Source organism: Lonchura striata, chromosome 28, assembly GCF_046129695.1.
Source record: "Lonchura striata isolate bLonStr1 chromosome 28, bLonStr1.mat, whole genome shotgun sequence".
Classification (NCBI taxonomy): domain Eukaryota; kingdom Metazoa; phylum Chordata; class Aves; order Passeriformes; family Estrildidae; genus Lonchura; species Lonchura striata.
In genome coordinates, this window is record NC_134630.1 from 4,409,769 (window position 1) to 4,437,543 (window position 27,775).

A 27,775-nucleotide genomic window follows, 5' to 3' on the forward strand; every position below is an offset into this window, starting at 1 on the left:
CTGAAGATGGCTCCTCCCCACCGCCTCCCTCCGCCTACCGAATGGCGCCGCGCACCGGCGACTCGCCCCGCCCCTTGCCCCGCGCGTGGCCAATCGGCTTCGCGCGGGGAGCCAGGGCGCCAACCCCGGGAGGCGGGTGGTCCCGCCCTCCCGTCAGGGTGACAGCTCCGCCGGCCAATGGAGCGCCGGCGCGGGCGAGGCGGGCCGGGCGGCGCCGCCATTTTGTGAGTCTATAACACGGAGCGGTCTCGCTCATCCCGCTATTGCGGCGCCTCCACTCCGCTCCCGACGGGTCGTCTCCGTGTGCAATGGACGGGTGAGTCCCGCCCGGCGCCGCGCCGGGGCCGCGAGGGGCGCTGCCGGGCCCCTCCCGTGCTTGCGGGCGCGCCCGGGTCGAGTACCCGCGCCGGGAGTTGGGGCGATACCTGTGGGAGCCCACGGGCGCGGCCAGGGCGGGCGGGGGGGGTTCTCGTGTGGGGGCCGCCCCCCCCTTGCCCGGACTGCTCCCCACGGGCGGCGGGGGAAACGCGGGCAGCCCCGGTGTGCGCCGCCTCGTGCGAGCCGCCCCGCGTGCGCTCCACCGCACCGCGGGTCCCGGCCGGGGAGAGCTCGGGGGTCCCGCCCGGAGGGGCCGCGGGGGTCCCGGCCGAGGGGAGCGCTGGGGCTGCCGGCTTGGCGGCGCTCCCGGGGACCCGTCGGGGCTCATCCGGGAGCGGCGGTCCGGGCGCGCCGCGGGGGCGGGTGGGGGGCGCGGGGGTGGAGCGGGCGGGGCGGGCGCACCTGGCGGGCGGCGGGCGGTGATTCACGGCCGCGCTCGCTGCCATTGTCTGGCGCTTCCGCGGGCGGGGGCGGGGGGGCTCTCGCTGGGCTCCTTTTGTGACCGGTTCTCGCTCGCCCAAAGTTTGGCAAGGGGGGAGGAGGAGGAGGAGAGCGGGCAGGGTTCCTTCGCCTCCTCACCTGAGCGCCGCAGGTACAGCCCGGCCCCGGTCCCGTTGTCCCGCGCAACTCCGGGAAGGAAAACTTCCCTCCGCACGCCGGGACTCGGGGAGTTTCCAGAGCTCAACTTTTATCTTAGGCACCGTCGATTCTTCTCTAACCACCGCCCGGCGGGGCCTCTCTGCGGCAGAGTTCGCTCTGAAGCGGGTGTTTTATCAGGGGATCTCTCTCGAAAACGAGCTCTCCGCTCTTCTTTTCTCCTGTCTGGCGTGGGGATTTTTTTTTTTAGTGATGTGGTTTTTTGTTTCTTCTAGCGCGCAGTAGTTAAAGTATTTCTAAAGGCCTCCGAGTAAGCAGTTTGTTTTCCCAGAGCCGTAAGTACGGGAAGCCCAAATTAGTGCCTTCTCGCTTTCTGCCTCAGAACACTGGTCTGGGCGTAGTCACATGTCTGGGCTTTTTTACACGCTGAAAAGGTGGCGTCTCAGTGTTGTTTTCATCTTAAAACCCATAAAAGTACTGTATCTTACAATTTTAGCAGTCCAGGATCGCTCTGCTGCTTTTAACTAGTTGCTCACCGTGTTGAATGATACTATTAAAAAAAAAAAAAATCCAACAAACTCAACAAATTCTCAGCACATGAGATCACACATTCTAGTGGCAAAAATCGGTTTGTTATCAGCTGTAGTTTCAGGGAAGGCAGATGTTTTGTGCGTGTTAAAGTAGTTGCTATTTAAATGTAGAAGTTGTAGTGTAACACATGACACTTCGTTGCCCCTCATCTTTTGGAGATCCTGGTGCAGGATCCGTTTTCCCTGTAAAAGTGTCTCCTGACTCTTACTAAAACTTCAAAAGCTGCTTCGGAAAACAGTTTTAGGTTCTTGCTGAGTTGGCAGCGAGTGGCCCCTGGCTCAAGGCTGCTCCCATCTCCTTCTCCCAAAAGTGATCCTGAGCTGTGCCTAAATTATCCCCTTTGAATAAGTTGCTTTGTTAAAACATGCGAGGAGTCCTTATGGGCAATCCTGCTATGGAAAATGACCTGGAGGTTTTACTGGTGCTGCTTAATTTTTCCTCTTATTACATAGGAATTATCCCATTTTTCCACGGGAAAAATAATTTTTATGAAAGGCTTTATTGCCTCTTCTTTTGGAACTGAGTTTTAATCTCCTGCTGAAGGCTGATGTGCAGGACAGAAGGAAGTTTGGGATAATTTACTGAGGGGGTGTGTGAACTGGAAATACGTTGCACATTTCTTGAATAAAGATTTTGAAATACTGTTTAAGCTTGTTTCATGTGAAATGAGTTATCAAGTGGGTTACAACAATATCCCAGGAATCGATAGCTCTTGGCAAATAAAATTACTCTTCCTGTTGCATACTTCTAAATGCCATCCCCTGCTAAGGGACTTTCTGTAAAACATTTCCTGTGTGAGAGGCCCACAGGAGGAACAGGAAGTGGGAGAAACTGCTCTGGGGTAAGTTCGGGAGTTTGGGAAATGTGGGGCAATCCCTGTTCTCACTGTGCTTTGTTGGCAGTAGTTTTTTTTTCAGGTTCTGGAAATGCCTGGATTAGTGTTTATGTGTTAGCTGTGGAATGTGTGCTGTGTTTAGGGATGCTGGTTCCTTGAAGTGCTCCATGCAGATGGGTTTCATTAGTTCATTAGAGCTGACCTCGAGTGCAGCCAGCCCATCTGCCCGGCGGGTGACCAGCGCCGGGGCCGTGCAGCGGTGTCGGGCTCGGCCTCTCCCAGGACTTCCCTGGAAAATGCGGAGCTATCGCGTGGCTTCCCGCAGCAGCCGTTGGCCCGGGCTGTGGCTCCAGCTGCAGAGCTGGGTTATGATGACACGGCAGGTTGTGGGGAAAAGGAAGTGTGAGGAGCTGAGCTGGCTCCTGCTGGGGCTGCACTTCTGGGGACACTCGAGCGGCCTAGAAGATCGGGACAGGACTTCGGTGCAAGTTATGGATTGCTGCAGGAGGGGAGGCAAGCAAGAACAAGTTTTCTCACATTAAATCACCATGTAGAGTTGTACTTGAGTACTTCAGCTTTCTTATTGGTGCTTCGAGAAGGACTGCCCTACCTCCTGGGTGTCCCCCTGCTCTGTGGAGCTGCTGCAGGTCAGTCAGCTGGCCACTGCTGCATCCTGTGCTCTGGAATTACAGTCAGCTCTTTGAGGAGTTGAACCAGGCAGGGCTGTGTCCATGGCAGTCCAAAGAGCTCCTTTCTACTCTACATTTTGTGTTGCTGCTTTGCAGGGGGTTGACATTTATTACCAAAAAAAAAAAAAAAAATCACCAGTGCAAGGGTATAACTAAATTCTTAAGCTGTCGGGAGCACTCCCATGAAACAGTAACATGGAGATGCTCTAAGGCTCTGGAAGATCACCTGAGTCCAACATGCCAGGCTGTAGGCAAGCCATTCTGACCGCATTGGTGGACATTGCTGTAAGGAGGTGTGTGTTGTGGTGTAGAGTGTTCAGTGCTGCATGGTGCTCTTTTTCATCTTAGTTAATCAGAAAGTCTTCATTTTAGGAGGCTTAAGTGTCTAAGGTAGAATTTAATAACTGGGGTTTATTTGTAGAATTGATAGAGGAATCCCATGTAGGGTGTACCCCAGGCTGGAATTGCCTTGAACTCTGGGCACTCTGTTGGTCTGGCTCTGCTCTGGCAGTGCTGGGGTGGCTTGAGGGCTGCTGTGAGCCCTGGCTCCTTCTCTGCTGGGACACAGTGGGCTCTGTCCCTGGGACCACCAGAGCTCTGGTGTTGGTCTCAGCCGTGCTAGAGCCTGACCAGGGCTCTGTGGCTGTCGGGGACAGGAACCTCAGAAGGGGATGTTGGTGACAGAGCTGACTCGTGATGCTTTTCCTCTTGGTGTGGTCAGAGTTGAGGTCACGTTGCTGGGCTCAGGGGGGTTCACACCCACCCCCTGCCCTTGCAGGAGGAGCAGGTGCTGCTGTAGGGAGTGGGAGAGCTGCAGTTTTCTGGCACTGCTGGGTCTTGGGTCTCCACCATCACCATCTAATATTTTTTCCCTTGTATAAACTGTCCTTGGCTCACCTGCAAAGACAACTGTGCACTTTGACTTGCTTTTTTCTTACTACTGTAAACTATGCTGGATTTTTGTGGCAAACCTATCTAACTTTTTTAATCCTTTTCTTTCTTTTTTCTACAGCATTGTCCAAGATATAACAGTTGGTACAAAGGTAGGCACTTCTCACTTTTTCTCTCTTTTTACACTGCTCAGCATCTGACCTGGTTTTAGCCTCACCAAATGTAGATCTTCAGCTGTAAAGGGTTATTTCTGGTACCACATAAATGGGTTTTAACCAGAAGGTAATTCAGTTTCATGTGCATTTAAAACTTATGGCTCAGCATTTAGCCCTTGTCCTTTAGGCATTGATGATCAACTTTATTGCACTTGGAAACAGCCCTTTCCCTTGCTAAAATGTCAAGCCATGCTTGTTACTTGTGTGCTAGACAATGCTTCTCCATGAAGAAACTGGTCCTTTTCCTTTGGAGAACTCCATTTCCTTTGTTTGTGTGAATTCCTAACTGCTCAGTTATATGTCAAAAATCCTTCTGCCACAAAAGGGAGGGTTTAGCAGCTGATTTTTATCTCATGTGGGTACGGTAAATATGACCTTTGCCCTTCTACTCTCAGGTTTGGAAAGGGCAGCCTTAGCCCTAAACTCAAAGTGCTGACAGGAGGCTCCTTATCGGCCGTGGGTGGCAACAGGCGTCACGTTCATGGGATCAGCACTGGTGCCATGAAACGCTGGAACGTGCAAGGCCAGAGTGGACTGAGGGGTTAGGCTTTGGTTTGGCCAGTGTTGTAACTCTGGGGTCAGGACTGCAGTGAACTCAGCCCTGTGTGTGTGCTGGCTGTGTTGATGTGGCTGAGTAGCACATGGGGAGGCAGTGACCGAGAGCCACGAGTGACCACTCAAAAGGGCCAGGGAAGTGATGCCTTTGGATGGGACTGAGTGGAGCAGAGCTGGTGCACTGGGGGCACCAGCAGCCCTACAGAGCATCACACAGAAAGTGCTGCTGACCAGCAGAGCTTTCTGTTGGAGGTACACAATGAGCTGTGTTAAGCACAGGGAGCCTGGCAGTGCTTTGGGGGTCTGAAGGGGCTCTTAACAGCTGTGGGGAAAAGGTCGCTCCTACTTTTCCTCCTGCAGGAATCTCAAATTTGAATTAATGATAGTGTCTGCTTCAAGTAAAAATGCTGACTGATGCAAGGAGCTCAGTTTGCCATCGGATGCGAGGAGGAGAGGCTTGAGCCTGGACAGTAAGGTTGGTTAATAGTTCATAGCCATTATGAAAGGTGGACCACGGCATCCCTAGAGCAGTGTGATAGAATGTCTGCTGGGAAAGTGGTTAATGTTGGTTAAGGTCCCCTGGTTTTTAACAATGTGTAATTTGTAACTTTTAAACGTGGTTTTACATAACTAAACCAGGAAGCTTCTGAAACTGTAGTTGTAGATCTCAGTGAAGCTTGGAATTTTGAGTTGTGGGATTGCCTGCCTCATTGTACCCATCTGGGGGGGGATTCCAGACCCTGGTTGCAGTCAGATGAGGTCTGGGAGCAATCCTCTCTCTGAGTGCCTTCAGCTCTGGCATGGGACAGCATTGTACCCACAGCTGTGCTGGCCAGACAACAGGTAGGGAGGGGTGAGAGACTAAACTGTGAATGGAACATGAGGTTTCTTGTCAAGTCAGATGAGGTGGGTTTAAAGAAAGTTGAATATAAAGAGTGGCAGAAGCAAGGAGGAAAGCTGAATCATCTTGGTAAAGGTAAGCTTTCAACTGATTTTTGCTGTAGCCACGTTATCTGATTGTGTTTAAGTCATTGAATATGCAGGTGTAGCTCTTGTAATAGGATTCCCTTCCTTAGTGCTTGGGTGTAACATGTCGTGAGTTTCTGTAGGTAAATTGGAGTCTGTGCACATCCGAGAGCGAAGTGAAGCTTCTCCTGTGCTCCCATCCTCTGCCACATCAGACAGCTTCCCCTGCTCTGGGATCCAGCACAGACTCAGGTGTTCATTCTGTCACCTGTGCTCATGAGAGCTTCCTGGCTGAACTACCAAATCACACATGCAGATCAGAGCTGGAAAATTGTTTTTAATCTGAGGTGTAAATTTACTCATTCTTGATGTGTATGTGCACAGAAGGTAGGAATTTGGGTGTTGAAAGATGATGGTCCCCAGAATCTGTCAGCTCGTGACATGCTCAGTGACATGCTCCTGAGCCTCCAGTAACCTTGTCCATGGTCAGATACTGTGACTGGAATGTCCCAAAGCTGGCTCAGACAAGTAGGAAAAGTGCCTGTGACTCAAACCACTGCTGAGCAATGTGTCACAGCAAACACCCAGTGGCTTCTTGCTGTGAGTGCTGAGCTTAACTTGAAAGTTGAAGACTTCATGAAAGTTTTTTTCAGTTTGCTCAACATTACTGCTTTAAAAGGCAGACTGCTGTCTTTTTAAAAAATTCTCACATCCTTAATTTACATATCAAGAGTATTTCCACCCACTTAAAATTTTTTCTGAGGTCTTAATTAAATTTAGTTTTTTTAACGTATGAAGCCCCCAGGTGTTCCAAGGGCTTACTCTTCTGAGTACTGTACTGCCCAATGGTCTTGTTTTTAATTAGGTGTAATTGTAGTAGCCATTCCAGGCTCCTTAGTTTAAAGTGTGCAAATTTGTTTAGGAAGCTCATTGCCATTCTAGTGTGGGGATTCCTGATGCACAGCCTTCTGGAATGTCCTGCAGATCAGAAACACATGATCTAAGACTTACTTCTTCCCATAACTTCACTGCTGTCTGAAAAGGAAGAAAGTATGGCCCTAAGATGGTGGCGTGGTGTTTGAGCTCTGAGGTGCTCTTTGACCCTGCAGTTGCCTCTTGCAAATAGTCTGATCAAGGTCTTACTCTGTTGTGTCTCCTTGCCGTTTGTTTGATTTCCCTGCATATCACTGTTCCTTCACACTCTGAGCAGGACTAGGGAGAGGATGAACTGTGACACGTCGCTGTTCTTTAAGTGAAATTGCATTTTGGTGACTGGAAAAGTCTCAAAATAGTTTAGGTGCTGAATAATCCCCATACTTTCTTGGCTGAGTCCAACTCTGCTTGAAAGATTTCCCTTCCAGAAACCAAAAGTACAGTTGTGTGGTGTTTGAGAAGTTAATTTTTAAAACAGGCTTTGCTGGAGTGTGATACAGGCTGACTGCATAGAAGTGATTTGTGGTGAAGCCAGGATCTTTGCCATGGGAACAGTAATTATGGCTTCAGGCAGTGGGCCAAGAATGTTGTGAGGAAATTCCAGTCCCCTCCTATGGTTTTAGTTAGAGGCTGCAACAAGCTGGCTCTTGTGGCCTCCCCAACAGGCAGGAACACACATGGGAACCACATGTTGGTGGCAGGGGACAGGGATGGCAGTGGCTGCTGGGTGGCATCAGGTCACCTGGGTGTGCCAGACAGCTCCATCTCACCTGAGAGTGCTGCATGCTGCTTTGTGCACCTGGGTCTTCAAGGCATATATCTGTTAATAAAATGGTTTTAGAAAATAACTGGATTTAAACCTCAGGCCTGCTTTGACTTCAATCTGTGACGATTAAAAAAGAAAAAGAGAATATTTAATACATGTGAACTCACTCAACTGCATATTTTTAAGTTATAGGGATGGGCTCTGGTCTCTGACATCTGTGTCAGGTACTAGAAAATGCAGGTATGCTGGTGCTGCATTTGTGGTCCTCTCACATCAGCAAAAAGAGGAAGTATGATTTGTTTACACATTCCCCATGGCTCTGGTACAGCTCTTTCAAGCTTCCTGTGAGAACACAGTGAATGCTGTGCCCAGCTGGGCCAGTGTTGGAGCCATCCCATTTGTGGTGCTGCCTCTGCACAGCCACAGTTCAGGTGCAGTTGTGCTGCCTGACCCCTGTGTCCACTGGCCCCCGACAGATGGGACAGAAGTGTCCTTCCATGAGTTCTGTGTTCCTGGAGTGACTCATCCAGCACTATTTTTCCCTGATAGGATTTCTGTTGAGCTTTGCCAAGGCCTCTCTGCTGCTCCGTGGCAATGACTTGAAAACTCAAGGTTGAGTAGTTAAATTTCAGCTTGGGAGCGGTGGATCATAAAGCCTGGGCGTGTGCTGCCCTACCAAGCCAGCATGACTGCATTGCTGCAGCTCTTGGAGTTTAGGAATTTTGGGCTATTTAAACTGGCCACACCTTTTATTTGCTCAAAGGGCAGGTTTGTTTCGCAGGGTGTCTCCATAGTAGCAACGACTGAGAAAGAAAGTTAGGAGGGGCTGAGAGATGAGTGGGTTGAGGATCCGGCTTTACTGTGAGGCTGCTGTGTGCTCGAGCTCTAATAGAGCTCATTGCCAAAGCACACAGGGTGAGCAGGTGCAGCACTAGAGGGTCTGGTGGCTTTTAGGAACTCCAGGGCCTCTCTGTAGCCTCTAGAAATGGTGCTGGCACTTGTAGCAGAACTGTGTGAGGAAAATGCCATGCTCTGACTGTCTCACCCAGCTTCAAAGGGGCTGGGAGTGTGTGTGTGCCACTGGGGAACCCAGTGGGGAGCTTTGCCATTGGCTGCTTTGTAGGGATATCAGCCTCAATCTTGTCCAGGCAAGAGGGAGGCTGTAACAGTTTTAAAAGCCTGAAGTGGCAGGTGACTGGTGTTGGCTGAGCAGAGCGTGGGTTGAAAATAAGTGTCCCCTGTGCCTGCCAGATAGACTGATGCCTCTGCCACAGATCCACTGTCTATGGAATATGCTGACTGCTGGGTTGGACTTAATTTGATTAATGTTATATGTGTTCTTGTGTTTGAATTGGTACATCAGCCATGAACAATTTAGTGAACTAAATTGATCCCAGCTGCTTTGGTTCTGATCAAATGATAAATTGTGTGTCCAGTGTGTGAGTGACACCGAAGCGGGGGCAGCATCACACTGTGGAATCTTGAAGCTGCTTTGTGTTGGCCTTAACCTCCCAGCTTCCTGGAGAATGTTGGGGATGCAGGTGTGTGTGTGTTCTTAGAAGTGTTTCACAAAAAAAGTTGACTCATAGTTTGTTTGTGACCCAAATTGGAATGTTTTTCGCAGTACTTTAAGTGACTAAAGAGTGCTGGAGGTAGGAGAAGGGAATAGAGGGGAAATATAAGTGAGCTGTGCTGGACATGAGTCTTTGGTGGAAGGCAACGAAAACTGGCATCCTTCCTAGTAGTTTAAATTTAGTTCCATTCTTGAATCCCAAATCTCTCAGCAAAAAATGCTGGAATGTAACATGAGTGTGATGATGATGATGTCATCAGACTGGATTTCTCTTAATAGTTTCTTCACAGAGATTTGAGCTGTGAACTGAAGGATCAGAGCATTCCTGCATCCCTCTGGGACTGACCTCAGACAGCCCCTGATGAGCCACTTGCTCCTCCTCTGCTCAGAGGCATTTTCTTGCCTCTTTGATCAGAAGGTTTTTGTGAGCTCAGTGGTCCGACTCATTTTAAAAAAAAAAAATATTACAGTGGCCTTTTATTGGCTCTACAATATTTTTCCAAATGTAGAGAAAGTGAAGAACAGCAATGTCCATGTGCTCTGGCTTCTTACAGGACAGTTTTCTTTTGATTTATTTTCAGAGGGGGTTTCCAGATGCTGCTGTTCCCTGCTTTGCTTTCTGTGTCTGTTAGCTGATGGCCTGCTAGCCTCCAAAATTTACATTTTCCCTCTCAAAGTACTGCTATCCCACCTCTGTCAGAGCAGTGTATAGTGCTCCACATCTAGAGACAGTCCTGCTGTTCTGTAGGGCTTCCTCACTGAAGCATGGAGAGAAACAGCTTTTTGTAGATCTTCAGCTTGACCTGCCTGTGGCTTCTGGCCTTTTTGGTCATTGTCCCCTTCCTTCCCACGTGGTCTTTTTGCCTTTGCTTTAATTTTGCTTTCTAAAGCCTGAAAGTTGATCATGTGTTTGACTTGAAATGAGTATTTTTATGGTGGTTTTGTTTGTGTTTGTTGCTAGCCTTTTGCACAGGCGGGATGCAGTTGACTTACTGTAATCCATTTAAAATAAGTGCTGGATCTTAAGTAGATAAAGGATTGTATAGGGCAGCTGGGAATTTCTGTAGCACTTCTAGGTGTGCTGATAGAAGCTGAGAGAATCTCTGGCTTCATTCCAAAGTATTGTAAGCCAGGTAAAATCTTACTGGCAGTGAGGAGTATGTAGTGTATGTGAATGAGCTGTTGCTTTTTAAGTAAGAGCCTATACAGACCAAAGTTCTTAGGCTTTACTTGTTAAAACTTTAAAACAAGGTGAGGCTTAGAGTTTGGGGCGTGGTCAAAAATACAACTGGGGGAGATGTCAAATGTTAAACTGTACCTTGCAGCAGCCTGCCTCTCCCCGAGTCTGAAAAGAGAATGAGAGAATTGTTGGCAGCAGGGTTGCCTGGAGCACGGTGTGTGATTAAATTAGTGCAGCTTGGGCAAGGGGCCTTGTGTAGCCAGGAGCATCAGGCCAGAGGAGGCTGCTGGCATGGAAACCCCTCCCAGTAGGGTTTCCCTGGTGCCAATGTGCTGCTGACTGGGGATTTGGGTAGTGGAAACAGCCCTACCCTGCTCTAGGTAGGATCTGGCTGTGTAACTCCAGAAGTGGTGGTTGTTTTCAGTCAGCAGGAAGAGGAGATTTGTTAGTTCAAATGAGGAATTTGATGTGCTGCGAATGCACTGTGGCTTCTGTTAATCTTGTCATAAAAATACCAGCTGTGAAAGAATGGCTGAGCAGAAATGTCAGTGTAATTAGTGGCTCTGTGAGCAGGGATGGGAGCTCAGGGTTGGAGAATTGTCTTGAAGTGCATCTGGGTCTCCTGGAGCAACTCATAGAGAGTGCAACAGGGAGAGGAGCAGTGCTGTGGGTTGATAGAGGTGATTGCCAAGCACCCTCACAGCCCTTGGCTGGGTTTCTTCCATTTTAAATTAAATTATAAAAAACTTCAGAATCATTAACTTCTCTCCTGTCTTTCCCAGTATAATTCAAAATACCCAGTGGGTGCCTTGTTGGTGAGAAGCTCTTTTAAACCTGTTCAACCAACCAGGCTTGCTTTGGTTCCTCTGCCTCTACTGACTTGGGTACTTGGTATGAAACATTTGAATTTATACCGTGATTTTAAAGAATCTCTGTAGTGTATCTAGCATGTACTGAAGGAAAAGACAGAAAAGAGTCTGGAAAGAGACTGGTGATCCCTGCAGTATAAGGGCAGAGAGCTGACGGAGGCTGTTGAGTGCTCATTACTGTGGGCATGGTCATAGAGAACTGGGTTTCAGCTTGCCTCCAGTTTGGTAGTTTTAAAAAATGAAACTATTTCCTGTGGTTATCCGATATCAGCTCCAACAGGAATGGAGGAAGAGCACCCGCCGATGAAAAGTCGTGGTTCATGCAACTTCCTTGTGCTGGGGAGGCACGGGCATGGCAGCACAGGGTGACCACTGAGGCTCCTTGGGGCACTGAGTCTGCTCCTCTCACACTTCAGCAGCCATTCCTGCACTGGGAGATGTGGGGAATAACTACATGTACCATCTTTAAACTTCTGTGCATAGAGAAAAGAATTTGGAATAACTGCCTTTTTCCAACCATGGCAGTCTTCCCTCCTCGTTTGCATGTACTTCCAGCTGGGAAGCTTACAAATTGACTGCTGCTGCTTTTGATGTTGAACAATCATCCCCCCTCTGCCTCCCGGCTCTGGTCGCAGTGGGCAGCACAGGCTGTCTCCAAGATAAGAGGGGAGTGGATTGGAAATTGCTCTCCTTAAAGAGACACAGACATGTGGAGCCTGGCTGCAGTGATATTCTTGTCATCCCTGCCTGTGAGGAAGTTCTCAAATACACAAGAAAATATGTATTTTAGACAAGCCACTAGGAAAGCTAAGTTCTTTCCATAATGGTATAAATGCTTGTTTTTCCAGTTTATAGTTTCTTAGTGTTGCCTCCATGAGAGCCAAATATGTGGCTCATTCTCCCAGTGTTTCCATGATGGATTGCAGGAGCTGCCCACTATGTTTACACAGAGACAGCAATTTGTACTGGAAGAGTTCTGTATGCACAGAATTTTACAAGTTAATATTTAAGAAGATGTTTTAAAACATTCAAGTTCCATTAAGGCCTGATGCAAAGGCCTTCATGAAGCCAGAAATACCTGATTATGTGGGTAGGGCTGTGCTTTGGCGAGTGGCTCTTGTCAGTAGCTGCCAGGTATATCCCAGGCTGTGGCACAGAAAGCCGTAGCTGGAGTGGCAGCAGCAGTGCAGGCACAAGGGTGTTCTAACAGCAAACCAGAGGATTTTTTCTAGCCTTCGAATTATGCCTTAATTTGAGTCATCAAAGGATGGGATCACAGTCTAATAGCCTCCCAGCCCAGCTTGCCTCTTGCTGCACTCAGGAATCGAAGTGCTAATTAGAACAGCTGTTAAAAGGCCCTTTCCTAATGACTGCACCATGTGAGGAGGAGGAAGCCCAGGCCAGAGCTGTGGTGGGAGCTGGTCAGTGCTTGCAGGTGACCAGCAGCAGCTCATGAGCCCTGGCTTGGAACTGGCCTGATTCTCATCTTCAGGACATCAAAGTCCTTGAAGCCTCTTTGAAGAGCTGGCAGTGAGTAGTCAAACGAGAAATTCAAGATTTGAGGGGGAAAGAAAAAAACCTAAACCGTGTGTCTGTAACTGTGTGTTCTGGGGCTCTCAGTGACCTACTTTCCCAGCCTGTCTGCTGGGGGAGTGCACAGAGCTTTTGTTGTTGCACAGCTCCTGTTTCTGCAGGTGCCACCAGATACAGGGCATGTGGAAGATAAGGGTTTCTGGTGCTGTGCTGTGGAGCAGGGTCCGTTTCCATTGAGGTGGGTGGGCCCTGCAAAGGCAGGGATGAGTCCTGAGCTTTTTTCTATGGATGAAAGCTTTTTGGTGTGGCGCCTCTGTGGAAGAGTAATGTAAAAAATGATAAAGTGCTCTTGTGTGTTAGATCTGTAGTATCATGTTTGCTCACAGTTTACAATGGAATTTGAAATCTTCCGTGTAATTTAATTGAAATTAAGCCATGCTGATTGTAAGATGTGTATGCAAGTGTAGACTGTGCTATGAAGTCATTCATAGGCATGTTTGCTTTTGCCTTAGTAGAGTTTTTTTTTTGTATCTTAATACTTGGGTTGAACCAGTCCTGGTCAGTTGAAGTGGTTTAGGTGACTTTACAGACGGTACCTTCTACTACCAGGTCAGGGTGCTCCAAGCCCTGCCCAGCCTGGGTATGAACACTTCCAGGAATGGGGCACAAAATGCACAGTTTTGATTCATAACTGCCAAGTCATTCCCAAATAGTTTTGGCAGCTTCAGAGTGAAAATTCTGTGGGATGGGAGTAGTCAGAAACCTGTTTTGCCACGTATGACAGGAGAAGGTGCCTGTTGGTGCCAGTGCTATGTGTAGTGGCTTCACACAACTCAGCAACACTCCAGCCCTGAGATTCCTAATGCTGAGCAGAAAAGATATACTGGATAGTGCTGCTCCATTACCAAACTGGATCTGACTGATATTTAATTCATGGAGGTGAGCTTCACTGCCCACTCTCGGTATGTTTTCACTTACACTTGTGTTCTACTCCTCTCCAGCTTTCTCAGTTGTTGTGCTTTAGGAGTGCCTGGATAGAATTGTGTAAAATGCTGTCCATTTACCTCTCATCTGTTCTCTTCCAGCGGGCAGCTGAGGAGCTTTTCTCTCCTTGTGTTACTACTAACGGACCCTTTATCATGAGCAGCAACTCTCCTTCTGCAGGTAATATTGCATGGAAACAAGCACAACAATTTATAAATACTGCAAGGAAGCCTGGATTTTCCTTCTTAGTCATAATTTTAAAATCACTTTATTTTTAGGACTTACTAGGCCTTTTATGGGATGGTGCTGAATAATAATAATAATAATAATAATAATAATAATAATAATAAATGTCTGCACTAGGCCAGGTGGAAAGGAATGAAGCACCAATTGGGGTTTAGTGGCTCAGACTTGCACTAAAAATATGGGTGGGTGGGTGTGTGCTTTACACAAACTAGGAAATGGCCACTGGAGAATTGATTCCATTGCAGTGGCATTTGGCTGTGTCACTCCCATCATGTAATTTGGGGGGAAAAAAGAGTAAAACCAACTTCAGACTAAAGTTAACTTAGACTATGGAATTTCTCTGTAATAGTGCAGTAAATGGCTGGGGAGCAGAGCCTGTGGGTCAGCAGTGGGAGATGCATGCTTCTTCTTCCAGACCCTTCTCACCAGCAGTAACTCTTGCCTCTTGCAGCTAATGGAAACGACAGCAAAAAGTTCAAAGGAGATAACAGAAGTGCCGGGATCCCATCCCGAGTAATCCACGTCCGCAAGCTCCCCAGTGACGTCACGGAGGCAGAGGTCATTTCTTTGGGCTTACCCTTTGGCAAGGTCACCAATCTTCTGATGTTGAAAGGAAAAAACCAGGTATTGTCTCCATAACTGGAAGCATGGATTGTGTCAAAGGCTTGATAAGTTTGTCATCAGGAAACCAACTCCAAGTTGTTTAAACAGCTGCCGTGTGTTACGAGGCAATAACTTCTGCATGCTACTATTGTACTTTACTGTGATTATCCCATGAGCTGTAGAAAATACCACTTTCAGGCTGCAGAAGGAGCTCAGTCCATAATTACTGGTTGTCACTTATAATTAGCGTTAGGCCTGGTTTGGAAATTGCAGGCCAGGAATTATTTGAACAGCAGTACCATGAGTTGGCCTTTTTCACTCAGGCTTGCTTGACAGCTGAGTTACCACTGTGTAACGTGGCATATTGAGGACACCTTTACAGATCTAGTAAATGAGCTGGGTATGGCTGAAATACTCTTGGGTAATGCAGGCGGTGTGCACTAATTTGGTAACTAAAATTGTCTTGCAAATTAAGGAGTAAAAAAGCAAGCCAACTTTAATAATTGCTTAAAATATTGTCTTTAATCTTAATTATGAAAATGTGCCTCTGATATATTGCATGGTGTGATTACATGCAAGTGCTTACTGCAGTGACTTGCTACAATCCTTTACATTTCTCTTCTGAAGGAGAGAAGCCTCTAAGGGTATGGAGCAATGGGAGGGGCTTCCTGCCCTGGAGAAAAGTGAAGAGGCTGGATTGTTGCTCTATTTTTATGTTCCTGCAGACACTTACATCTAAGTTCACACAGCATGGAGATCTTAGGGTGAGACTGAAGCTTGGCATTAAATCAGTTTGGAGAGGGAAGATCCTGATTTGTTCTACTTAGTTGGATTTTAAACAGTTCTGTGTGCAAAACCACATGTGTAAATGCAGTTGTGAAAACTCAACCCTGTTATGGCTCTGCCAGAGGTTCAGGGTGACCTGGTGCTGTCCTGGTGTGACATGTCTGTGTTGGGTTTCACTTCCCAGGCTTTCATAGAGATGAACACGGAGGAGACAGCCAACACCATGGTGAACTACTACACCACAGTCACTCCGGTGCTCCGGAGCCAGCCCATCTACATCCAGTTCTCCAACCACAAGGAGCTGAAGACAGACAACTCTCCAAACCAAGCAGTCAGTTTGTTCTCTGCATTGTCATGCCAGGGGGAGTAGGGGGACACACATAGCCAGATCTCTGCTGCTGCCTTGACATCTATGGACTTAAGTAACATCTGGTGCTTTAGGATGTTTGTTTCTAATGATTAAAAAATTTCTATCAAGTGCAGTCATGATGGGGCAGAACTCACCTGTGGTAGAGCACAGCCTGGTGCTGGTAGGTGCAGCTTTGAGGTGGCAGCACCTGAGGTGGCAACAGGTCTCAAGGGTCTCTGCACCACATGCTCTGCAGAGGGGAAGAAGTTCCTAGTTCAGCTCAGCCCCTTTTGGCAACCTTTTGGGACAGCAACACTGGAAAGAAGTTCAAGTGTTGTGGCTCTTTGTTGGGTGGCTGCCAGTACATCCCCTTTGCTCTCACTTTTCGAGCTGATTCCAGTCAGGATCAGAGCAGCCAGTGCTGTGCAGATGGAATACTGCAGTTGGGTGCCTCTCACAGCTGGAGCATGAGAGTTCTGTATGGTAAGGGGCTCTGCAGAACCCCCAGGCACTTCTCACTTCTGGCTCCCTGTGGCAAATGTGCATAAATCTTTCAGTCTTGTAACCTTGTCTAGGATTCTGGAGATGGATTCAGAAAATCTCTGGTTTTCCCTTTTTCTAAAAAATGGGATAATATTGCTGCAGCAGGTTATGCAGAGCAAGGTTTTGCCATAGCATAGGTAGTGCACAGTTGATTTAGTTGGTATTTTTTGCCTTGCCCTTACTGGTTGGGGTGGTCTTTATGGGCACTATCTCAAATGTGCCCCAGCCTTTGGAGCTGCACCTGGCTGTTCTGCTCACTGCTGAGTCCAGCAGGCTGTTTGTAGAGAGGGAGCTCAAGGAGAGCTGACTGTGTGTTTTTTGGAAGCAGAAGTGTGGGTCTAACAGCTTTTTTTGCTCCTGCAGCGTGCCCAAGCAGCTCTGCAAGCCGTGACCCAGGTGCAGGCCGGGGCTGTGGCGCTGGCCGCCACGGCTGCGGCCGTCGATGCAGGGATGGCGATGGCTGGCCAGAGCCCTGTCCTGAGGATCATTGTGGAGAATCTCTTCTACCCTGTCACTCTAGATGTTCTGCACCAGGTAAAACATGTCGCCACAACTGCTTGAAGGTTGTCCTGGAGGAAGGGGTAGCATCAGTCGGTGCATTGGTGTAGTTGAAAAGTCTGTGGTTTGTGTTTGTACAGTGCAAGTTCTGGACAGAGCTGTCAGACTCCTGGAGACCATACACCTGCAGGAGTGCTGCTAGTTTTAACCTCTTGCATGATTTTAATTTCCAAATATTTGAGTCCTGGTCCATTTTATTGGATCAATTAAAGTTCTTCAGGTTATCTTTATGTTTTAGCAAAAGTAGCTGCTCCTCATCCTTCTGCTGGGGCTAGGGAAACAAATACAGTGTCCAGGAGCTATTTAGGCAGTGGCCAGTTTGGAAAGTTGCTTCTGTCTGCTTGATTGCTTAATGTTATCTTCATGTTTAAACTGCAGGCTTGACTGCATTTAAGAATTCCTGAAATTTCTGGAAGAGGTTGAGTTCCTGAATGTTTTTGTGAATATTCCTGTTCAATAACCCAGAATAAACAACCTGTACTTAGGGAGCAGCAGTTCAGCCACTCTGGTGTGTTCTCGGCCAATGCCATGATGCCAGTCAAGCAATGCCCACAGTGTGGTTTAAAACCTTCAGTGCTGCAGTTGAAAGCTGACAGGTTGAAAAGACTTTTGTTTCTGCTTGTAATAAGAGATCAATATGAAATTATCGTACTGGAAATGTCATAACAAGATACGCAAATATTATCTTGCAGATCTTTTCCAAATTTGGTACAGTTTTGAAAATCATCACATTCACGAAGAATCACCAGTTTCAGGCCCTGTTGCAATATGCTGACCCTATGAGTGCTCAGCATGCCAAACTGGTGAGTGCTGCATACCTGGATTACTCTCAGTTGGGTTTGCCGTGTTTAATCCAAGCTCAGGGTGGGCTGACACCAGCATTACCCCAAGGACAGAGCAAGAGTGGGAGGGAATTGTTCCCATATGTGAGCTGGAGGCTGCTGGAGAGGCTGAATGAAGCAGAGCTGTCTCCACATGAGATACCTGCTCTCAGGTGGAGCTGTGGGATGGCCCAACACCTTCCCTCTCCAGAGAGCAATTGCTGTGAGCTTGGTCTGAGTGCATTTGGGTGAGGACTAGTTTTGTTTCCTTGCAGTCTCTGGATGGACAGAACATCTACAACGCTTGCTGCACGCTGCGCATTGACTTCTCCAAGCTCACAAGTCTCAATGTAAAGTACAATAACGACAAGAGCAGAGACTACACCCGCCCAGACCTGCCCTCTGGGGACAGCCAGCCCACTCTGGACCAGACCATGGCAGCTGCTTTTGGTGAGTGTTCAGCAAGTGGGAACAGGACAAAGCCAGCTCATGGGTGTGTGTGTCGTGGTGAGCCCTCCCACCTGCACTCCCCGGCTTCTTTTCATTCTCACTGTGCTCTGAGAAGTGCCTGTTAGACCTGTCCTTGCAAACACCACCTGGGCTCAGCTCTTTCTGAAGGATATTTTTCCAAAGGTGCCTTATCTTGCACTGACTGTTTCTGTCTGCGTGCATACCCTTTTCATATTTACTGTAGCAAATCTGAAAGCTAGGTCAAGTTATAATTTAGGCTAAGTGCTGTGAAGTGTTATTTCTCTTACAGATTGTTATGGTTAAGCTCTAAATTTAGATATAAGTCAAGTTGAAGTACTGTTAAGTTGCAGTGTTGAGCTTTAGGCAGCATTCCTTTCCATCATTGTTTACACTGTTTTTGCACACACACACCTAGGTAGACTTAATTCCTTTCAGTTTTGATTGCCTGGATTTTGTTTGGTTTTGTTGTTCCTTGCTTTTGCTCGTTGTGCCTTAGTTGTCCTTTTAAGTACTAGAGTGAATCTTGACAACAAATTTTGCCAACTGTTGTCCTTTGTAGTTTTAATATTAAATAGAATTTTTGCTTATATTCCTGTTGGTGATTTTTTGGGCAATCTCAAGCAGTTGTTTGGGACAGTGTGTCAGGAGAAGGGGAGGGGCTGTCGTCCTGGTGTATTTGGTCAAATGCTTTGAATAGAGTGTAACTGAGGCAGAACATTTGGGGATCATTGAGGATCAGATTAGTGCCAAATCCCGTGGTCGGTGCCTCTGGTGCCACCTGGTGTTTGCCCAAGAATTGTTTTGGTGATCTCTGGAAGTCCATTGTTACCCGAGAGGCATTTTTGAATTGCTGGTTGTGTTTTATGGCTTAGTTTTCAACTAAATGCTTCTGTTGAAGGACAGATCAAGACATTTTGGCTAAGTTTAGATTAGATATAAGGAAAAGTTCTTCACCCAGAGAGTGGCTGGGCACTGAGCAGGCTTCCCAGGGCAGTGGTCACAACACCAAGCCTGACAGAGTTAGAGAAGCATTTGGACAACACTCTGTCACATAATGGGATTGTTTGGTCTGTCCTGTGTAGAGCCAGGACCTGGACTTGATAATCCTTGTTGGTCTCTTCCAACTCAGAATATTACATTGTTCTGTGAAGTTTAGAGTTTTCCTGCTGTTGAGCATTTTTTATAATGTGTCCGTCTTTCCCAGGTGCCCCAGGAATAATCTCTCCTCCATATGCTGGAGCTGGCTTTCCTCCTACTTTTGCCATTCCTCAGGCTACAGGTACTGTATTTCGGAAGTTGAAATTTTATGTAGGTTTTCTGTAGCTGAAGCCACCTCCATGTTTTAAATCAAAATGGTTTTGTTTGGGTTAACCATGTAAATCTAAATACTGGCATTTAGACATGGAAGGGATGGTGATCCAGTCTAGGAATGCTGTGTGCAGCTGCAGCACCTCTAGGCAATGTCCTGGTGATGGGGAAGAAAATTCATAAAGCAGGATGGGAGGAACAGTAAAGGCAAATTTTGTAATAATTTGGGGAAGTGGTGAGGAGGTACAAGTTCTTGTGCTTTGAATTTCCTCATGTCATTACAGAGATTGGGACCTCTATTCGACAGTCGTAAATGTGGTCAGAAGCAAGGAATCTGTCAATTTTTTTCCTAAATACTTTGAGAAAGCTGATATTTAAGGTGAACTTTAAAAGTTCACAGCTCATGCTGTAGGTAACAGATGATTGCTGCTTCCAGAAGTAGCTGAGAGTCTGAAAACTGGAGGTGCTGTACATGCTTGCAGGAGTGCCAGCCTAAACAAGCCTTGCTGGGGTTTTCAGCATTCCAAGCCATGTTGGCTCTCTGGGAACATGATGGAATTTCCTTGCTTATGACAAACAAGCAGAGTGGGCTGTTGAGGTGTTGCTGTTTCGGTAACATCAAGCCCTACTGAGGAAACAAGAAGTGCTGTTTTGGGGATTAATCCATGGAATTGACTAGTTGTTTCTTGAGCTCTAAAGCTCTTGCCCTTCAAGGGCTGGTACAGGAGGTGCCAGCTGGTACTGGAGCTGTCTAGGAATGCCTGTCAATCCAGCTGCAGTGGTTGCCACTCAGGAGAGCTGGGTGCTGGTGGCACAGGGTTCCTGGTGGTTGCATGCGTGATGAGAGCACGTTGTGCATGCCCTGGTTGGACAGACCCTCCCCACGCCCCGTGTGTGACACCTGCCCTGCACAGCAGAGCTGAGGCTTTGTGCTCATCCGCTGCTTGTGAAACACGCTCGAGAGTGCTGAGGCACCTGCTCAGCACCAGGCACTGCAAGAGCAAATCCTCTTAGAATCCAGAACATTTCCTGCAGCACCAGAAGCGGAGGCTCCTGTTGCCCTTAGGATTACATGGGCATTTTTGGGAATGTTGCATGGTTCAGAGAGTGTGCTGGTCTCCCTTCTGGTGCAGCAAATACACTAGAGTACGTTCTGTTAATTCTTTACTGGTTAATATTCTTTAATTTCCAGGCCTGACAGTTCCAAGTGTTCCTGGAGCACTAGCTCCTTTGGCTATTCCAGCAGCAGCTGCGGCGGCTGCAGCAGGACGGATTGCCATTCCCGGCCTGTCTGGGACAGGGCACTCCGTGCTGCTGGTTAGCAATCTGATCCCAGAGGTTAGTGCAGTCCTAACTTTACTTCTTTTTGTTCTCCTTCCTGTTATCTCTGCTTTCACTTTCTGAACACGGATTGGGCTGAAATTCATTGAAAGTGAAATCCTGCTGTATCCAAAGGAAGTGGCCCCACTAGAGCAGCTGCTGCCGTGCTCTGACAGCCCCAGGTGCAGGGCAGAGCAGTACTCTAGTTGCTGAAGGGAAATGGGAAAGTCCATCTCAGATTGAAATTGCTCTTCCTTGGTTCAAAGCCAAGGATGCTGCCAGCCTGCTCTTGTCCCCCAGAGACTACAGTGCCTGTCCCTTCCTCCCTCTTCTGTGTGGAGTCTCCCCACCATTCCCATGGAATAGTGTCATTTGGGTCACAGAATAGCCATGTCCATTCCTTTTCTTTGGCATGTTGTAGTTTTTAATACATTAATTCAGAACTACAGAGAGGCTTCATGCTGATCTTTGCTCTTTCTGTGTAGTGTCTGGATCCCTGCTAGCTTGACCTTGTACCTGTGCAGTATTTCCTCTGCCATGTGCTTGCACATTTCCCCCTTCCAGGATTCTTGGAAGTTTTTCCTTAGCTAAACCCTTTAACAGCTCACAGTTTACATTTTCAATTCTGCTTAACTGAGTGAGTTGAAATATTTGGATTTCTCTAAAAATAATGCAAGTAATATTTGAACAAAAACTTTGTTTAATGAAAGACAGCACCATAAGGGAATTGGATATGGGGGGGCTTGAATTTTCCTTCAGTCAGCCCCTGGATCTGGTTGGATTGAAAGTGTAGAACCTCTGGTGTCCAGCAGAGTGATGAGGCTCTACTGAGGAGCTGTAACTGGTGGGACTGTGCGCACTTTGCAAAGCTGTAAAACTTACCAGTGATGGCAGAGTCACCACAAAACCTCTTTGGATCAAAGGGGAAGCCTGGATGTGATGAATGATCAAAATGTTTTAACTCCTAATAAGATGAACCAATTGGATCATGTTTCAGACTGCTCTTACCTGTCATTGCTGTTCTCTCCAGGGCATGAAATAACAGCAGGGGCTGTGGAACAGTTTTGGGATTTGCTGCTCATGCTGCCTGGGAACTGCTCTGCCATTCCAGGGACTCTCATCTCTGGTTTGTTGTACCCTGATAATTGCAGGTGTCATTACACCTGACTGGTGTGATGCTTCCACGTGTGTGTTCCCAGGAAGCTGTTGGGTGCCTGGATGGTAGTGGCAGGACAAGGGGCTGTGCTGCACCTCTCAGATTTCTCACAGCTCTGTTTAGGCAGGAGCAAGCAGTTACTTCATGCCCTGTGGTTTTTTTTGAGGAGCTCTTCACTCTCCATCCAGCTTGTCTTTGGGCTAGAGAGACTTTGGGACTTGGACTGAAGCTGTGAACTAACAGACATGAAACTTTTTCCACTGCCTGTATAATCAGTGTTGTAGAAACTTACCTGTGCCACAACCAGTTAGTAAAGAGACAGTATTGCCTGGAGTGACTGCTCTGCCATGGGGTTTTCCTGAGTGGGAATCATGGGAGCTGAAATGGCTCCATTTTTTCTTCCACAAGAGTGGGAGCAGTCCACACATTTCAGCTTGTGGTGACCCAGCACCTTGAGTTTCTACATGGTGAGGTCAGGCCACAGAGCAGGAGGGGAACAGTCTTTTACAAACAAGGTACTAGCTCCTTATCTGAGTGTTTCCAGCAGACCTTGGAGTGGGATTTGTGGCAGTACAGCTGCTCATCCACATGATCTGTTTGTTTAAAGCAGTGGTTGATATCCAAGGTGGATGTTCCTTGTTTCTTTCCAGCCAAGTATTATGACATGGATTGCTTTCTGCAGTTCCTGACCCCAAAGCAGCAAATGAAGCTGTTTGTGACTTAGTCCATGAAGTCAGTAATTGTAAACAGAGAAGATATTTTTAGTTGAATTTTAGGGAATGCCATTGCTATTGAATTGGTTATTGCAGCCTATTGAAGTCACTCTGGAGGAATACTGTCTCTTACTCCTTTGTATATCTGAAGTAAAAATGCCTTTTCTTTATCATTGTGTTCCACTAGGTAAAACCTATTAACTGTTTCTGTAAGCAAGTTATTGTATGTAGAATTCTATAAATCTGACTGATGGAACACTACATATTCCTTATGTATTTACTGACCTGTGTTTTTTGCTACTTTTTTCTTTTCTCCCCATCCCTGAATTTTTTTTCTTCCCCCGATCCGGAATTTCTTTGCCAACTGACTGCACGGTACTTCTGCTTCCTGTTGTTGCTTGAAACAAAAAAATAAAAACATTCCCCTTCCAAAAAAAAAAAAAAAATAAAACAAACCCTGCTCTTCGGAAACCAACCTGCCCTTCAATATTAACCATCTTGAAAACTTCATCATCCATCAACCAATTTCGCCATTTCCTGCGGGGACTCTGCCCTTCCTCGTTGTGGACGATTTGTGCAACCTCGCTCTCCCCTTCGATTCCTTACCTCTTCCCTGTCCCTCCGCTGCCTTGCTCTGCTGTTCTCTAAAGAGAGTTACACCCCAATGCCTCTTTATTCTTTTCGGTATGTTATTATTCACACTTTTTATTACCTTGTTTTTCATTTATTTGAGATTACTTTTTGATACTTCAGAAATGTACAGTTTGCAGTTTGCTTTTTTTTTCTTTTTTTTTTTTTTGAATGCATAATTTTGGTTTTACATTGTTTACTTAGTTTGCTGTTTAATTTAGTTTGCTTTTGGTTTTGGTTCAGTTCTGCATGGGTTATTGCTTTGCATGTCTTTGATAAGAGTTTTAAATTGTGAGAGCATGCAAAATTGTCCAGTCTTCTGGCAGTAAGATTTTGGCTTTTTGCTGAAACCCAATGTCTTTTCTTTAATGTATTGTTCCATTATTATTCTGCTATATAAGAATTCCCTTAATTAGAGCAGAATATTGTAGCCATGGTTGGAATGAGATCAGTTCTGGTTGGGAATGGATGTTTTTGCTGTTGGATTGATTAGATGATGTTAAGTTGAATTAGACTTTTTGTTTCCCTGCCTAAGACTGTTCTTGTTTCCTCCCTCTTTGAAGGAGTCTATGGTGATGTGCAGAGGGTGAAGATTTTATTTAATAAGAAAGATAATGCCCTGGTTCAGATGGCCGATGGGAATCAGGCCCAGCTTGGTAAGCTTGGCAGGGTCAGACTCTGTGGATAGTTAAAACTGTATTTTTGGCACTTTCTTCTCTTCCAACAGAAGACCCAAATGTATCCAGGTCTTGTGGGGTGTGACTGGGGCAGCTCTGGGGCTGGGGTGGCTCATGGGTGCAAGAGTGAAGTAGGCAGAGTGAAGCAGTGAAGCAGAGGGACCCTGCAGGGTGTGGTGTCTGCCACAGCAGTGAAATTCTGGCCTTGAATTTGTGTCTGGACAAAACTGAAGTACCCTGCAGTCAGGTGTGTCCTCCCCTTGCAGCCATGAGCCACTTGAATGGGCAGAAGCTCCACGGGAAGCCGATTCGTATCACGCTGTCCAAGCACCAGACAGTGCAGCTGCCCCGTGAGAACCAGGAGGACCACGGCCTGACCAAGGACTATGGGACTTCTCCTCTACATCGTTTCAAGAAGCCAGGCTCCAAAAATTTCCAAAATATCTTTCCCCCTTCTGCCACTCTTCATCTGTCCAATATTCCGTAAGTATCTGCAGGGAGTTCCTGTGTGGCTGGGTATTGAAGTGTTGGCAGCCTCGGTGTTGCTGTCAGGAGAGCTCACCCAGCTCCCTGTTCCATTTCCTTGCCATGCCAAGAGACTGCTGGGAGGGAATTTAGAAAACTCATGAAAATTCATTTTTTGAGATTCCCTTGGTCTGTCAACATCTGTGACTTGGAAAATTCTTTGTTTCAGACCTTCAGTAACTGAAGAAGACCTCAAGTTGTTATTTTCAAGCAATGGTGGGATGGTCAAAGGATTCAAATTCTTCCAGTAAGTGTTGTGTGTATTATGTCCTCTTCTTACTCCGGGGTTTTCATATGGGAAGGGTGGAAGTACTTGGTTCCACTCAAAAGGCTCAAAGGTGAGCAGTGTGTGACTGTGGAGTAAAGAATTCCTGAGTAACCTTGGGTTGAGCACTGAATGAGCAAGTAGGGCTGCATGTGCTTGCCACAGAGATACTCCTCTAAAGAGTGAGGTACCTGGGGGGCTTGTCATTCTCTGCTGGATGGGAGAACTTGGATCAAGTTAGGGAAGCTTCTGCAATGGAATTAAACATGCCTGAAACTTGTGTCTTGTCAGGAAGGACCGTAAAATGGCTTTGATCCAGATGGGCTCTGTGGAAGAAGCCATTCAGTCCCTCATTGACCTCCACAATCATGACCTGGGGGAGAACCATCACCTGCGTGTGTCCTTCTCCAAGTCCACCATTTAGAGCTTGGGAAGGCCTGAGTAAAAATGGACTTGACTTAAAACCTCTGGGGTTCAGCCTTGACATTAAAAGGCTGAACACCAGGGTTTCAACTTCCATCATTCCAGAAAAAAAAAAAAAAGCCACTTTAAAATGCAGCTGAAGTGACCTTAAAAGACCAGAGATTTTATTTTTTTAAAGAGAAATCAGTTTACCGGTTTTTAAAAAAAAAAAGAAAATGAATTCCTCTTGCTAACCTTGCGGTGATGGGTAACAATCTTGACTGTTCCAATAAAAAAAATCACAAGTTCAAGTTTACACTATGGAACCTGCTCTGGGAAATTCCCCTCCCCTCCTGCTCCTCCTCCCCCAAAAAGCAGATCCCAACAAGTTTAATCAGGTTTCACATTGATGCCTTTTTTTAATTTCCTTACCCATCCATGCCTTGAAAGACCTTAAAACCACTGTGTGAATTCACTGTAGCGCCTTGGAGTCAGGATTGTGGTGACCAGGAGCTCCCAACCTGCCCAGCACAACACTCGGTTGCGTTGATCCCACCTTACCTGTGCACCTGCTGTCCTGTGCCTTAAACTTTCAATTTCTTTGGGGAAAACATCCGAGCTGCAGGGAGGGGATGGGCAGAGCTGAGGGGGGGAGCGGCTCTGGCTGACGATCAGCCGGGGGAGCTGGCAAAGTGAATAAAAAGGAAATTTTTGGGCTGTGACTCAGGGCAGTCGTTCCCCGCTGCCCTGTGCGTGTCTCGATCTCCACGTGTGCCCTGTGCCACTTCCCAGTCTGCTCGTGGGTCATTGCCACCTGTAAGCTCAGGTGGGAGTTACCTGAGAGCCTTTGTGGCTGAGCTAAGGTCTGGGTGGGGGAGCATTCCCAAGGCCAAATCACATTCCAGTGTCAGGAGCAAGCCCACGGGCTCTGCCCTCACAGAGCATTGGCGAGGGACAAAAGAGCCGCTGTGGGACACTTGTGAAGATGAATCCGAGTTTGTCAAAATTGTGTGTGTATATACCTAAATGCTTGGCTAGGATTTGGAGAATCCTTGGATACCCCACAATTAGAAAGGTACCTGCAAGAGGTACCTTTGTGCCCCTAATTGGAGATTAACGAGGCTGCTGTAGCTCCGCCGTCGTTCTTAGAGCATGTCTTCAGCATTTGAGCTTTTGTTTGAATCCTTGTATTATACTTTGATGCCGTTGCTGTCCTCTGTGCCTAGCAATATTTCCAGTTGACCAAATATTCTAATCTCTTTATATGCAAAAGAAATAGTTTTAAGTACCTTTTATAGAATGATAAGATGGTATAAACGTAATCTAAATTTACTCCTTTGTGGTATTACCCGTGTATACTGTACTTTATTTTCTTTGTTTTGTAATTGAAGCTGTAGGGCAGGAGTAGTTTCCAGGCTGAGGTCGTGGCTGAGGATGAGCAGAGCCGAGGGTGTGAGAGAATGAGCACAAACAGCTCAGAAATAGAAGGAAAAGGACCCAGGCTAAAGATTTTTTTTACCTTTTGAACCTATAAGCCCAGATGTTGTTCTAGGAAGGGAATTTATTAAAAGTAGAATGCAGCAGATCAGTTTTTCCCAATGATACAACAATTTTTATTTTTCTTCTGGCTTACAACTCTTTCCCGGGCCATTCTGCCTTCTATTCCGTGTGATCCGATGTTGCCTTACATTTCCCTCTAACCTGCAACCTGTTCGGATGCAAAAATAACAAGAATCTTGTACTTTTTTTCAGGGTTTTTCTGCAAATTGTGGACCAAAGTTTGTTTTTTAATTGTCTTAGTGTTGCAAGTTCTGATTTCCTTGCTTGGTGTGGGAGCTCTTGACTTGCCTAGCACTGAGTGTTTGGAAAAGTCTTAACTTTCTGTAGTTCCTCCCTGGACTCTCAAGGATATGAATTATGCTGGAGAAGCATGTGAGGTCCGAGTGAGGGTCTGCCTGGTGCTGTGGTGTGCTGGGTACCCCCAAGGAGGGCAAGACCCCCGCTGACAGCATCACCCCAGCTGCTCTTGGGTACCTCTAAATCTGGGTGAGCTGTGCTGGAGCCAGGGATCTGTCCCTGCAAAGCTCCCCAAGGCCCTGCCAGCATCCTGCAGGAGGGCACAGCCGGGGGTCTCTGTGATTTGTCCCCTCCCTAGTGAAACACCTCCCACAGGGGACCCAGCCCAGCAGCACTGGGGTGACTGGTCAGTGCCCCCCATCGCCCTCCCCAGCGCTGGGGAGGCTCCCGGGGCCGGGCCCCGGCCGGGACCCTCTGGGTGTCCCATGGAAATCACAGATGGATTTGGGGTGACCAGGCCCCCAGCACGGCGGGTGCTCTCTTTGGATCCTGTGTTTGCATGTAAAGAATGTGAGTAACTAAGGGTGTACATATTTATAATTTTTTTATACCTGTTGTAAGACATGAGGGGCAGCAAAACCCAGTTTTTTATGGTGACCAGATGTATTGTATATTTTGATAACAGCAATTCCAGGTTCAGTATTGTGGAAGGTGGGTGGGGAGGGGAAGTGTACACACCATCAGAATTCCATTGCCTCTTTCAAAGAATGTTTGTAATGCAAAATGAAATGAAATTAAAACTATTTTATAACAACCTTTGTACCTTTCTGTAGCTCCATTATTTCCTGTTGAGATTGTAGAAGCAGTTGGTGCCCAGTCTGTACTTGTGCTTTCAATAAATTCTTCTGTATCCTTCACTCCTGATCTTCCTCCTCTTTATTGTGCCTGTTTTGCTTCTGATTTTTCCTTCTCATGTAATTCCAGCTGCCTCATTTTATTTAACTTTGACTTTTCACACACTCTGGGCTGGCAGTGGGTGTCCCTGTCTCC

The 27,775-nt window shown here is 47.0% G+C and overlaps 1 protein-coding gene across 2 annotated transcripts; it reads left to right on the forward strand.

The window, feature by feature from the left end:
• The first annotated feature begins 206 nt into the window (after window positions 1-206).
• Window positions 207-27,642, forward strand: PTBP1 (polypyrimidine tract binding protein 1). 2 transcript variants are annotated; one of them, XM_021540103.2, is made up of 15 exons: window positions 207-316; window positions 4,103-4,133; window positions 13,657-13,735; window positions 14,253-14,425; window positions 15,375-15,521; window positions 16,446-16,616; window positions 17,333-17,443; window positions 17,737-17,911; window positions 19,137-19,211; window positions 20,433-20,578; window positions 23,080-23,113; window positions 23,623-23,715; window positions 24,003-24,219; window positions 24,431-24,508; window positions 24,818-27,642. In XM_021540103.2, the coding sequence occupies exons 1-15, from the start codon at window positions 309-311 to the stop codon at window positions 24,948-24,950; spliced, it is 1,671 nt and encodes a 556-aa protein (XP_021395778.1). In that variant the 5' UTR covers window positions 207-308; the 3' UTR covers window positions 24,951-27,642. The 2 variants fall into 2 exon arrangements, with proteins under 2 accessions (XP_021395778.1, XP_021395779.1); XM_021540104.2 differs by lacking the exon at window positions 4,103-4,133 and having other exon boundaries at window positions 222-316.
• Window positions 27,643-27,775: the final 133 nt, after the last annotated feature.

What these genes read in the sequence shown, in the direction of transcription:
- PTBP1 (XM_021540103.2), top strand. An exon ending in CTCTAGATGTTCTGCACCAG is followed by an intron (nt 16,617 to 17,332) that starts GTAAAACATGTC and finishes ATTATCTTGCAG; the next exon opens with ATCTTTTCCAAATTTGGTAC. An exon ending in GTGCTCAGCATGCCAAACTG is followed by an intron (nt 17,444 to 17,736) that starts GTGAGTGCTGCA and finishes GTTTCCTTGCAG; the next exon opens with TCTCTGGATGGACAGAACAT.